The sequence below is a fragment of the Merops nubicus genome, unplaced genomic scaffold (assembly GCF_000691845.1).
Source record: "Merops nubicus isolate BGI_N331 unplaced genomic scaffold, ASM69184v1 scaffold6031, whole genome shotgun sequence".
Taxonomy (NCBI): Eukaryota; Metazoa; Chordata; class Aves; order Coraciiformes; family Meropidae; genus Merops; species Merops nubicus.
Window position 1 is genome coordinate 1 of NW_008588886.1, and position 13,870 is coordinate 13,870.

Consider the following 13,870-nt stretch of genomic DNA (forward strand, 5'->3'; position numbering starts at 1 on the left):
GGCCGAGCCCGAGGCGCTGCAGTCGCTGCGGCGCTCCACGCGGCATAGCTCCAACTGCGACCGGCTCTCGGAGAGCAGCGCCTCCCCCCAGCCCAAGCGCCGGCACCTCGACACCCCCGCCTCCATGCCAAAGCTCTTCTTGCACCTGGAGAAAAGTAGGCCTTGCTCTTCAAATTACTGCTCGAAGCAAGTTTTCAAGTCTTGCCCCCTTTCATGTCATCTGGACTGTGAACTGGATGGTGGAAGTAGGAATTAATTACTTTTGGTATCGAGCATTTGTCTCTGTGGCTTATACCAAAGAGAGAAATACAAAGCAGTATTCTCAGTACTCTGGTACTGTATTTCTCAACAGAATTCAAGGAGCTGCTTTTCTGTGAGCCTGCTTTAGGATAGCATTTATTTAGTTCCAGTGTTTAAGCACTTCAGCTGCGGGCTTTTGTTATGTTTAATGGCTTATAGTTCCATAAAATACAGAATAAAACTTATTTCTGATTTCTTTTGTTTTGTTTTTTCCTTCCATTTTGAAGAAACCCCTGTCCATAGTGGATCATCTTCCCCTATAACTTTGACTCCTAGCAAAGAGGGGAGTGCAGTTTTTACTGGCTTTGAAGGTAGAAGAAACAATGAATTGAATGAGGTAACAGGTTTTGGTTTTTTTATGTTGCTGTCTTAGATTCAATGATTAAAGGTTTCGTGACCTCTGAGTAGGGCTATGTAAGAAAGTTTTGATAGTATTACTTTTTTTGCCTTTCATTTTGAAATTCTACACAGATTAAATTATTTACGGTGCTACAAAGATTTGATAACCAGCATTTTCATGTCTTGCATTTAGGTTTTGTCCTGGAAGTTGATGCCAGACAATTATCCACCAAGTGATCAACCACCACCTCCCTCATATATCTATGGATCTCAACACTTGCTACGGATGTTTGGTAAACTGATGGAAAACTGCTGAATCAAAATTGCTTGTTTGGTTTTGTTCAGTTTTACTCTTTTCTGTGACTGTATCCATGTACTTTCCTGTTTATCAGTTTTAGTTTTATTCTCAGAGAAGTGTTCATTTTAATTTGCTTAAAGCTCTTAGGCTGTTCATAACCTTGCTTATCTCTTAGTGGCTTGGTAAGCCTCTATTGAACGAAAGTGAGCAAGCATTGCTTCAGTACACTGAGACATCATTAAACCAAGCAGCATTCCCTTTCTCGCCGTGCTGCCTCTTAGTAAGATTTTGAAAGCTCAGTGAGTAACTTGCAAAGTAAAGTGGAGGCTGCATGGAGGAGGAAGTTTTATATTCTTCTTTTCTGTATACTAGATAAAAGTAATTAGAAGTTGCTTTTAAAAGAACAGGTGTAAACATTTTTTTCTTATTCACAGTAAAACTACCAGAAATACTGGGGAAGATGAGCCTTCCTGAGAAAAACCTAAAGGCTTTAGTGAAACACTTTGAAATGTTCCTGAGGTAATGTGACACAATGTACCACAGCAGTGTTTGTGTTGTTATGTAAATCTAAGTGTCCTGAAATTGCAAGGAATTTTTAAGAGAAGATATTAATTTGCTATAACTGCAAGAGTATGATAAAATTAATGTAAGATTTAAATAATAACAATATGAATAAAGATTACTAGATTTTTTGATTCTGTAATTCAAAGGAACACAAACTTTCTACTTAAAGTTTTGATTAATACAGTGTTAGAAAACCGAATCAGAAAAAATTGTTTGCTACTGTGTAGAGAATGACAAGTCTAACTTGGTTAAAAAGCATATTTTATGAAGTAATATAAATTGCATTGTTATTTTTGTGAGAATAATCTGAGAGTTTTGATGTTACATTGATACTAGCAGGGGCAGAAACCTGTGGTTTAGGACATGTTTTTAATTATGGTAGGTTTGGGGTTCTTTTTTAAAGGAAAGTGTGTCCTAATTGAGCTTTAAACAAAAAGACTTCTCTTTTATGTAATGTAGTGGCTTGTAGAGGAACCCAAGCTCTTTCTGACCATGTTAGCTCCATGGCTGGAATCAGTGTGGTCATACCTGCACCATGAGCAGCTTGCTTTGTCAGGTACTCTAGTTAATATCTGTGCATGACATTGTAGTGATAGTTAGATATCTCGTGTGGTACTGTATCATGCAGCATCAATACAATGGAAAATTTGCCATGGAATATTCACAGGAGAAAGTGTTGGAAATGGTAAACATCTGAAAGAAATGTGGAACTGTTAATTAAATTTTGGTCAAAGGCTCTTCAATAGCCACATACTGAAAGCGTGGTGTGGCACTACCATATCCAAACTCCTGCTGGAGATCAGGGAGATGAAAGCTTTAGAATGCTTTTGCTTTGATTGTTTATAGAAAATGAAAGTTTTTTCAAATGTCAAAGTTTCTGCAATGCAGTTTTTTTCTTGAAACTTAATTTTTTTACATTTTACTAATGCTCTGTTCCATTTGTCTTTTGTCAGATCCGTATTAGAATTCAAAGTACCTTTGAAGTTAAACAGGACAGCGTTAGTGCTTATTGTTGGAAACCAATTTTTGCTCAGAGTGAATCTTTAGGGTGTTTAACTTGCTGTGGATCAAATTAGTTTTTATCAGACCCTTGCCTGTTCGGGTTCTTCTGTGTTGGTCAGAGGAGATCTCTGCTCTTTAGCTTCTTAAATGCTGTTTCTTCAAGCCCATTCTATGGATGGGCTGTGGTAGAGTAGAATAGAGGGAAGGAGGAAACATGTCTTCCACCCTCCACAAAATCAGGGACATGATTAAACTGAAAGCTTTAGTGGTGGTATCCATATGTGTCTTTTTTTTCCGTCAGACCATCTCTTTGAAAGGTATAGTCATCCATAAATAGAAATTACAAAAAAAAAAAAAAGGCAGAAGAAATTTGGCATTGGCATTTTTAGGTCAGATAGAAGCATGCTTTTGAAGCAAATCTCTCTGTAGTTCCCACTTGCCCTGCTTTGTGCTGTGTTGTAGAGTGCTCTGAGTATGCAAGCAGGAGTCCTTTTGGAAAACACTTAACCAGAAGCGTGCTTCAGTACCAGGGGCATTCAGTCCTCGAGTCTAGTCTACAGCTGAACCAAAATGAGTCCCCCAAGGCAAGCATAGTGTGGCTATTACAGACCTTATGCAACAGAGTATTTGAAGGCTGTGTGGTTTTTTTGAAGTGCTTTTAAGCCAGTGGTCTTTATCTTTGCTAATGGCTGTTCTCAATGTTTCTCTTCTATGCTGAAACATTGATTTCTGTGGTTTTGTCAGAACTGGCCAATGAGAGCCTTCCCGAAAAAGCTTTCAGGTTACAGTTACTGCGGTAGGAAGTATTTGATCTTAGGAGCTTTGTCATAAGTAGTCATCTTAGACTAGTTTTCTTGTCAGATATGCTACTGTGTATTTAAATAGATAACATAGAAACAAATGCAAATTATTAGACTTTTTTTTTTTTCAAACACACATTCATGAGGCTTTAGGACATCTTTCATTTTGGTTTTTCTTTTAGTCCCATATGTCATTGAAAGTGGTCAAACAATTACGTTTCCTGGAAACTTGTTCAGACTTGATATTTATCATAGAAGTGCTTTTGCATTATCTGTTTCTCATCTTGAGAAAACTTGAGGCTGAGGTGACATCTTGTACTAGTTCTTCAATTTTCACATTCTGTCTTTTCCTTTTTGGGAATGAAAGGATTAGTGGATGTTTATTAAAAATTTTGTTCCGGCTTACCTTTTGAAAGGTAAGAACTGTCCTACACAGTCTGTGTGTGTTAGATGATAGCAACCGATCTACTTCAGACTGCCTAACTTCTGTTAGTGAGTTCCTCTTGAGTGACAAGCTGAAGTACTCTCTCCTTTATTTTTCTAATAGCAGACAAGGGATTAAAACAGTTTGCATTAGTGAAATGGTTTCTGAATCTTCATTGAACTCTAGGAAGAATAGTCCAAGCATAAGTAGTTTATGTATTTTTAAATAAAACTTTCATATGATACACAACTGACTTAGTTCTGGCATGGATATTGGTGTAATTTTGTATTATGAATTTATAGCTAAAATTTACAGTTTCATATAACATTTGCACTATTAATCTTATGTGGGATGAGAAACTGAGTAACACTTTGTCTAGAAGCTTATTTTATTAGTTTACTCAGTACTTGATAGATGTACTACATTCACTTGGAGATGTTACATGGGTAATATTTTTCAGTCGTGCCCTCAGCTTGCTGCTAGACAAGATTGATCTCAGTTTCCCCAACAACATATATTTTTAAGGGCTATATGTAATACATCTTTTTTGAATTTCATATTAAGTAGAAGCTGTACCCTTTGTGCTTAGTGCAGCTTTCTACAAGTATTCATGATGAAAATTTTTTCATGGAGAATGTGAAAATCAAATTCTCAATTGGCAGAATTTGCAGAAGTAAAGAAAATCAGTTTATCAAATTAAGTATAAAACTCTTAGTCTTCACTTCAAATTATTTAGCTCTGAAGTAATCTGTAATGCTTGCAGAAGAATAACAGTCTGAAATGGACATTAGTGACAGACTTGCCAGTTGGCTTCACTGAATTTCACTTGGTTTGAATTTAGTCTTCAGGAGCAACTGGTGGTAGCTAACAGAGTGACTGGTGCTTACTAACTTGGTAATCTTACTAGCAAAGGACCCCTGATTAAATCTTGCTTACAAATTGTTTATAATATACACGTATAACTTAATTAATATAATAATAATGATATAATATAATTTTCTAATATACTTTTCCAGATGAGACCAGTATGTGGTATTTCAGTTTATGGAAAACTACATTCTTAATGGTCAAAGGCTTTGATTTTGTTAAAAACCCACTGATACTTCAAACCTGGTATATTCTGTAAGTTGTCCTTTTCATTTTAGATATCAAATTGTTCCTCATATTTTACACCATGCTTGTAGCATGCCACTCTGCTCCATGGGTAGAATAGTATTTTAGTACTGTTGAGTATTTTGAGAAGGAAGCCAAATCAGAATGTGACCAAATCAGAGTGCTATGATAATAAAATGTGTATGTAGAAAGATGAAAAGTTGCTTGCAGTAACTTTTTAAGACCTAGATTTCTGGTTCTGATAGCACAACATCTTTTGTGTAGTGATTTTATTACCTGTAATTGCAGTGGTGAATTATGACCACTAGTCTGTGCTAATGTGCAGTTAATGAGATGTTACTAGTGGCTTTCTGAGAATGAAAAACTGGACCACTGCACATGGTGAATGACTAGAAAACATCCTAATTTAAGTTGCTTGTGATGGAGTTCTTGTTCGTTGTGAATAAAGTTGCAAGAAAGCAAGAATCACTTTTTGAAAGATCTCAAAGGATGTGATTTTGCTGCTGTTTCTTATATTGATTAGGGCTTTTTGCTTTTTTAATTGCCTCTCAGTTTTGGGATTAACCAGTTACTTGACAAGAAGTATCTATGCTGCATAGCAGTTATGATATACTAGAAAACCTTAATTGGAGCGTAAATGTGAGAAAATCCAGGTTCTGAGTGTCAGGGGACAGGTGTGGATTTAGAAGCACAAAAAAATTAAAGGAACTTTTTTTAACTTTAGAAATGCTTTGAAATGGAGGAATTCTACTTTCACAGTGAATGTATATGCCTCATTTTAGGGCATTATTACTGTTATATTTGGGCTTTGTTGTATTCATTGAATGGGTAGGAAGGTAAGTGCTGTTCTGGGTCCTCTCAAACTTCTGTCACTTTTATGTTGAATGCTTCCTAGTCAGTGAGTGCCTGGCATTGTACAGGTTCTTGTTTTCACTAAGCTTTTGTTTGGTTGGTCTGCAGTATCTTGTCCTGTGTGTATTTTTCTTGACTAAGAAAAATACTTCCTTGAAGCTGCACCATGTGGATTGCTTCGCTTCCTTCTGCTTACCAAATCATCAGATGTCTGGACGTTTGAATGCATCTTCCTAAACATAATAGCAGAGGTTTGGATCTTGCATCTGAAGTGAGAGGTTACCTAAAATACTTTTAGTGTTACCGTAGCTATTTTAGAAGGCAGCTCTAGGAATTGGTTCTGGGATCTGTGCTGGCCTCGCCAAAAGTGTCTTCATCCTCAAGACCAACTGAAGACTTCTGTATTGAGCTCTTGTAGGACCTCAAAAGGTCTAATAGAAGTTACCACTTTTAATTCTCGCTCACTCAGCCTGATTACCTGAAATGTTGGCAGCTTAGCACCTTCATTGTTCTCTGCACTTGCCCTTTAAAGGCCATGGAAGATGATCTTGGTTTCTGTATGTGGATGAGTGATGGGAATCCAGTTAACAAAACAAGCCTGTTGGTTCCTTTGGCATGGTTCTTGAGATACTGGATATCAGAATAAACATCTGAAACTTTTTGCTTGACTTGTTCTATTGACTGCACTGGGGTTATGGTGAACTTTGTGTTGGCAGGCTTTTGCCATGAACAGTTTTCAAGGTGGAGACATCCTTTTCAGGTGGAGAGGATGTGGGTGAGGTGGTGGTATACACTTTTGTGTGAAGCTAGGCCTTTTAGCTGTCAAATCCTGCATTTGAACGGTAGTGTTGGAGAAGAGATAGCACCTTATTCTGCAAATGGCATTCTTTTGATGAGGTGACTCTTAGGACTGATCTTGCTCTTTAAGCAAATTCCTTTACATAAATTGTTACAGTTGCTGTTCAAACAGAGCATGTAGCACAGGCCACTGATCTCATCAACTCAGCTGTAGAGAAGGTGTGCAAGATATCACCTTCCTGGAAACCTTTCCTTTTAATTCTCTATTCTTATACCTTTATGGCTCAGCCAGATGGTAGTGTATTTGTGAGGCTGTTGCTTGGAGTAACTTGAGGTAAACTTTCTTATGGACTTCTACATTTGAAGATGAGAACATAGGAATTCTTCAAGCTGGCTTGCTCATATGTCTGCTTCCCTTGTCTCCACCTTCTCTAGTCCTTTATGAAGTATTGCTCTTCTAGGACCCTGTGGTAGAGAGGGAAGTAAAGAAGGCAAGAATTCAACAGGTGACTGAACTGAACTGATCAGATTTGTAAGTTAAAAGTAAAGAAACAATTTCTGAACAGCTAAGGAGCAGTGTGCTTTGTGATCAATAGCTGAACATTGGCTCTGCTTGCTAAGTACAGCTCCCTCTTTTTTTAGATCTTGGCTCATGACTTGCAGGTTCCAGTGAAATTGATCTTTGTGCTATTTCAGCTTTTCCAAGAGCAAAGCAGTAGTGAAATGTCCTGTAGTGAGGAGTCTTAGAAGACTCCCAGTATTTCTGTGCCAGCTTTCTGCACTGTGGTGTAGTGTGGGTAGAAAGCAGCTTCAGAAGGGCCAGTGCTCTTTGCCTACAGAAAGACAAGGGATTGGGACAGAAGCTGACATTGTGTTCTCATGCCTGATTCCTCTGACTTCCCTGCAGAAAGGAATTTGTATCTGTTGGCTCTGGGATATTTTGCTTTTCACAGCTACGTAAGAAGAGAGGGATGCACATTTACGCACGTTTGACTGTACATTCTGCCTGCTTTTTTTTGGAGTTGTAGCTGTGCCACAAGCGCCTCATCTGAAGTGTCTCATCTTTACCACCTGCCGCTTTGGTTTGTGCCGTACTGGGCCCTTATGATCTTAAGCAAAAGTCAGGATAATTGTAATGAACCTGTTTCACATTAACTGCCTTTAAAATTCTTCTAACTGTCAGCTACCCAATGTCCTCTGAAGGATCCTTTATTTTATTGATATTCTTTTAAACCATACTGCCTTGTACGATCTAGCACTTGGTACTGTGTTTCATGGAATGCTAGCCAATGACACCAAGAATTTGATCTGCCCCTGTAGTTTATCTCTTGAAGTCATTCATGTGTGTTAATGAATTGTTATTTAAATTCCATTTGTGGCTCATCTTGTGGAGTGTAAGTATGTTAAAAGTTAGGCTCAAATCTGTTAATTGTTGGGCATTACCACACTCTCCTTACCAACCCCACATATTCTGGACGGTGATTTGTAGCTAACTACAGTCAGAGGTCAGAGCAGTTGATGACTGGGGTATTCTGTTAGCTTCTAAGTTGCTCTTGTGGTGATTTTCATTGAGTAAGATATGTGTGTGTAGTGCAAATGAATGGCATGATTCAGTGAAGATGAGGAGGATCTGACTGAGTGAATTGTTTCTGTGTTTCTTTGGAATATTTTCCAAGGGGTATCTCTGCTGCATTAAAAAAAAAAAAGGCATTTTTTAAAGTATTAAAACAATTTATCACCTGGTAAGCTTAAAAATATAGGTGGTGAATGGTTATAATGGCTAGTAAATGTCTAGGTAGTATGGTTCAAATGGTGCATTAATCAACTATTGGTGGTTTTAATCTAGATTTGTCCTGCTTTTTTAGTTCAAGAAAACAATTTTTTTTTTTTTTCTGGTTTATTGTCTTGCCAGAGTTTAACTATTTGGATGCACTGCCTAGTAGTTTGTTGCATTGATTGACTGTCTTCTGCTCTTCCAGGGGAAAATATCTCACTGTTGTTATTTTTTCATTAATTTAAATGCCTTTATTTCTTTGAATAGGACATTGGTATACTGCAACTGTAACATACTCTAATATTAAAACCAACTTTTTTGATTTAGAAAAATGGTTTTCATATAAGTTTTTTTAAAAAATTATCTTTCAACCTTAATGATTTTTTTTTTTTTTTTAGTTTGTGCTATATTTAATAAAATTGGAAGCTGCTGTTGGACCCAATGAAAGACTAGCACAGCATGAATACTTAAGAGTAAAAAGTATGCTAAAGTATTATTAGATGCACTAGCATTTAGGATTGCATGAATGGAGAATGTGTAGAACTTTACATTTACTTAGCTCTTACACATTTATTATGATAGTTTATGTGGTGCCAGTCTGTGGCAGAGCCAGTTGGATCCTTGCTTTAAATACAAGAGATCTTTCTTGGTTTTGGCAGTACCTGCCCAGCTGAATATTGCCAGAAATTATGTGCTTGATTAGATACTGTTTTGGGTCATGTAACAGCCTTTTCTGCTCAATTCCTTAGGTAATATTGAACAAATGTAAAGCAAAACCAAGCAGCTCTTTCATCTTTTGCAAGTGTAGTGGTTGTCCAGCCAGTTCACTTGTCTTAAACCTGAAAGGTTTTTACATCAGAAACCACCATGGGTCCCTCTATTCTGATAATTACTGAACTCTTATGAAATAAGCAAGGATGGAGGAAGTTGACAAAGTGCTTTCTAAATAAATAGTGACATGTTTTAAAGGATTGATTTCTTCTAAAGAGCTTGGATTTATATTCCTAGAGAGAATTCTAGCATTTCCTAGAAGTAGTGGGATCTAACCAGTTATTCTTTTAGTTTAGCACATGTTTAATGCCTGTGTTTGAGTAAAGGATTCTGTGTGAAAATTAACCTTTTTTCATTTATCTCCATTTCTGTGCTGTAATGTTTGTGTATGAGCTCTCAGCAATTAATATATTCCTGATTAAATTTATTTTGCCTTATACAGAGAATCTTGTTAGTATTGCTTTGGCTCGGTTAAGATTAAAGGACGTGCCTAGTTCAGTGTAGCTGTAAGTGAGGCTGGAATAACACTGGTTTTAATTGCATTGACCTGTACTTTTTGAATTTGGACTTTGTGTCTAGAGTACTAGTTATACCAAACTGGTTATTTTTAGCTTCCCGTGGTGAAGTCATCTCCCTAGCCAGTGGTTCTTGAGAGAAACCAGATTTTCCAAATGACTTCTTTCCTGTTGTTTCCATTGCTCCCTCCTCTGAACTCAGAGAACTGGTAGCTAATGTTTTGTCTTGTTGTTGTTGCTGATCTTTAATATCCAGGTATTTTTGCAGGTCTGTTTTTTCTAAAGTATAGCTTGGTTGTCCACCTCGGGTTTAAGAGCAGTTTTTGCTCTTTTGCCCTTCCCCCCATTTGTATCCCTGGTATCTTTGTATGCAGAAGAAAGAGCAGAGAGCTTATAGTCATTTTAGCCATTTGTTACTGGTGGTGGTAGTAGCAGTACTGTTTATTTTAATTTTAAATCCTAAAACAAAGACTTTTATGTTAGTAGGCCAGGTAGACATGATAAAATATGGGATGGTTGGCTGTTTGAGTAATGTCTGAGGACCACCTTGCAGAAATCTGAAATGGGTGAACTGGATTTGCGAAGGATGTATTTGTTTTTGAAGCCCATGCTCAAATCAAATACTCGTGAGGGCTGGAGACCCTGAACGCACAGGCACATGAAAGAAAAAATCGGAGCTTTACTGACCTTAAAAGATACCGTCTGGCTTAATGCTAACTGGCTACTTGTATAAGATACTGACATAGAGATAACTGAAAATCCTGGGTTTAACATAAAAGAAAATAGTATGCTGAGCAGGGGACTGACAGATGTTGCAGGAACATCACTTTTTTTCTCTTCTGTGATAGTTCTTTGCATTCTTTTCTGAGTGTAGCTTCAACTTCTGGATTCCTTTTTTTAGTTGAGTTGGAGCAATTTTTTAAAATGCTGCCTAAATTTGAGAGTGATAGGCTAAGGCTGTTTCACTAGGTAAATCTTGTAAAAATAGGGCAAGCCTTTTGTATGCCAAATTTCAAAGTGTAATAATTCTTAATTTCCAGACTGTGGTTTTGCTGAACTTAAGAGAAGCTATTTTCAGGTTAATTTTTAAATGTTTCATGTTCTGTTCTGTATTTGGTGTGCTTTCTTCTCAGGTTTTTAGCAGAATACCATGATGATTTCTTCCCAGAATCTGCTTATGTAGCTGCTTGTGAAGCCTACTACAGTACTAAAAATCCTCGGGCAATCTACTAAAGCTATTAAAAAAGATTAAATCCTACTACATGTAGCCCATGACAGTGCTATTTTGCCACATGGCTACAAGATGAAGGTGAAAAAGAAATGAAAACAACTTCTGGAGTTGAAGAAATAGGGTAATATCTTCTGTCCTGGTTGGATTACTGTAGGAATGGAGAACTTGTTTTCAGAGTTGTGTATAGACTGTGTTTTGGGTTGCTTAGAAGGATTGTGTATAACTCCAGCTCCAGATGAAGGAAGAAGCCTTGTTCTGTCTCGCTAATGCATAGGACTGCATAGGACTACTAAAGAGGAAGGGAGGCAAAAGCAGATGCATTAGCAACAGGACGTTTTCATGAAGATAGATCGTCATGCTGTGCTTCATTTTAGCTCAAACTCTCCAGCCTGAGAAATAAGACTTGACTGCACAGTTACATGAAGAGAATGCGTAACTGATACCTTATGGATTTTTTTCCTCACAAATTGCACTTCATTTTGTGGAACCGTCACGTTTGAAAAGATTGCTCAATGTAAAGGTGGTTTTGCTGTTTGGCTAGCACAACATCTGCCTCAAGAATGACTCTTGCTTGAATGGAAGACACGTTCCTTACTTTGCATTTTGCAAAGGTGTATATAGCTCTTTCCACGGTCAGGCTGCCAGAGTTCCGAGGAGAGCATATGCTGCCAGTGATATAACATTTGCCTGACAATAAATGATTTCCAGAGCCATTCTGAAAGAACTGATTTTTGACAAGTAAGTGGAGAAGTCAAAGTGATGGCAGTTTAACTGGCAAACACTTCTTTTCTTAATAAAGTTCACAGTGGCTGCTGTGTAAATGTGTGATTTTTGACTGTCTGAAATGTTTTGTTTGCTCAATTGGTAATTTTGAGATTGCCAAGTGTGCATATAATAAGAGGTGGCAGCATCCACAACATAGGGAGAGAAGCCCTTTCTATATCATTGGGTTGTCTTCTGCAGGCCTGAAGGATGTCTCTTTAGACTGTTTTAAACACTTGAGCTCTGGAAACAGGAATTCAGCGAGAACTGAGTTCCTAGAAATCTGACAGTCCATTCAGTAGAAATTAATTGAAATATAATTCTTGTCTTGAGAACTTAGTCTATGACTTGGATCACTGGCCTTCAGAATCCCCTGCTCTGTCAAGACAGACACAGACTTTAAAAGCACTGGGAAAAAAATAGGCCTCGAGGCTTACAGAGTGCTGTGTTACTCAGTCTGCACAGTCTTGCCTAGTTCAGAAAACTTCCACTGAACACTCACCTGTAACACAAAACTCAACACATTGCTCCTGTGTTTGCAGGAACCACTAGTGAGGAGGAATTGACTTTCAAACATAAATGGCAAGCTTAGCCCAAGAGGCCAAAGGAAACCTGAAATCTACTGTTGGTGTTCATTGTCACTCATTTTAAGAGTGTACTAGTGTGTTAAATCCTTTGAATTGAGAAAGATAAGCATTAGCGTGGTTTTAGCAGTTTAGATTCTGCTTTTTAGGAAGACTTCTATGAAGAGTCTGTTAAACTTACTGGTTGAGAAATGAACATTTCACATGGATGCATGCGGATTTGGTGATCATTATTTCTAAAGATTACTGCTTAGTAGTACTGTTCTTTTTAAAATGTATTTCTTTTGTACCCAAAAAAAACCCGTTTGTAAACGTTAGTCTTTCTTGCAGAAGTTTTGAATCTAGCAGAATCCAAGTACCTCAAAATGCACTTCACAAAAATGTTTCATTCTAGACTTACACCCTGTTTTTTTAAAAAGGCAATTCAACAAAATACTAATGACAATCTTAACAAGAGGTTCATCTTTTAATACTTCCTGAAACTCCATCTTTAGTCCTTGATATTGCAGGAATGTTAAATGTGTGTATAGTAAGGCAAATCTGTTTCTGTTTCACTGTTGGTATCCGAGTATAAGGCAAGGTTATGAACAGAGTTTAAACCTTGTTGTGTGACTGTTTAACTGTTAAAGTTGACACTTTCTGCATGCAGGGGTTATTACTGCTGTCAGTATTGCCTTGTTGATACATTGTGATGTTCCTCAAAAGATGTGACAGGAGGGGAAAAAATCTGAAGGACCAGTTAGTGTAGTCTCTATCTGACTTAACTTTTTTCTAAAGATCTCTTGAAGAAGCTGTTGCATATAATATTATGAACTGTCTTGCTCTTGTAATGACCAAAAAACTTTTCTCCAAAATAGCACCCATTTGCACTTCTTGACACTTTTGATTGACATGACTTCTCCAGACATTGTCTTGGAATTGCAAAAGTTCAGGTTTATATATTCCATTTGAGTAATGTGCATCTTTGACATCCCCCATCTCTATTGTCACTCTGCTTTTACCACTTTGCTATTTTCATACTTGACTTGTTTTGTTATAAGCAGAAGCTGTGCAAGAGACTCAAACCAGATTGTGTGAGAGGGTAGTTCTTTCTAGTCTTAAAATTTATAGAGATGTACCAGTGTGGCCCCCAAAATTCAGTTTGAATGGAATATTCAAGGGCTTATGTGGCTCGGGAAGCTTCAGTATAATTACACTGCTGGTGTGAGCTACAACTCTCTGAATGCCCTTATCTGGTTAGATTTTTTTGATGGGATTCATATCCATTTGATCTGATGAAAGAGGTTTCTGCACTTAGCTGTTTGTCATTTGTTGGTTGCTGTTTGTAGAGCTACTCAGATCAATGTTTCCTAACCTGATTCAGTCAAAATGGCTCAGGTTAGCTGAGGAAATGTGAAAAACTGACTGAAGGAGGCTAGGGAGCATTCACATGAGCAAGTCTGCCAGCAAACTTCAGAGGCAGCCTCCTGCAGGGGAGGAGCTGAGCTGAGAAAGCAGGTTAACGGGCAGTAATAGTTTACACTGGCATAGCTGTTTGTATAGCTCATGTGCTCCAGTTCCAGGTTAAGAGGTTTTTGTTGTTGTGTTTAAGGAAATTATACCAGTGTAATTATAGTGCATGCTTAGACTGGTAAATCTCTCCGCTGAGGGCAGGTGCTTGCACTTGCCTTAAAGAGCAGGCTGCTGCAGCATGGGGTGTGGTGTAGGGGTGAGCGTGGCATTGCTGGGAGAAGGCAGAGGAGA

At 37.8% G+C, this 13,870-nt stretch overlaps 1 protein-coding gene across 1 annotated transcript; it reads left to right on the forward strand.

Moving 5' to 3' along the window:
• Positions 1 to 7: 7 nt before the first annotated feature.
• On the forward strand, positions 8 to 11,120 carry MSL3 (male-specific lethal 3 homolog (Drosophila); the record flags this gene model as incomplete). The annotated part of the gene is made up of 5 exons (XM_008949384.1): positions 8 to 155; positions 528 to 637; positions 833 to 932; positions 1,372 to 1,456; positions 10,684 to 11,120. Coding segments are annotated over 5 exons (543 nt in total), but the record flags the coding sequence as incomplete, so codon positions are not given.
• Positions 11,121 to 13,870: the final 2,750 nt, after the last annotated feature.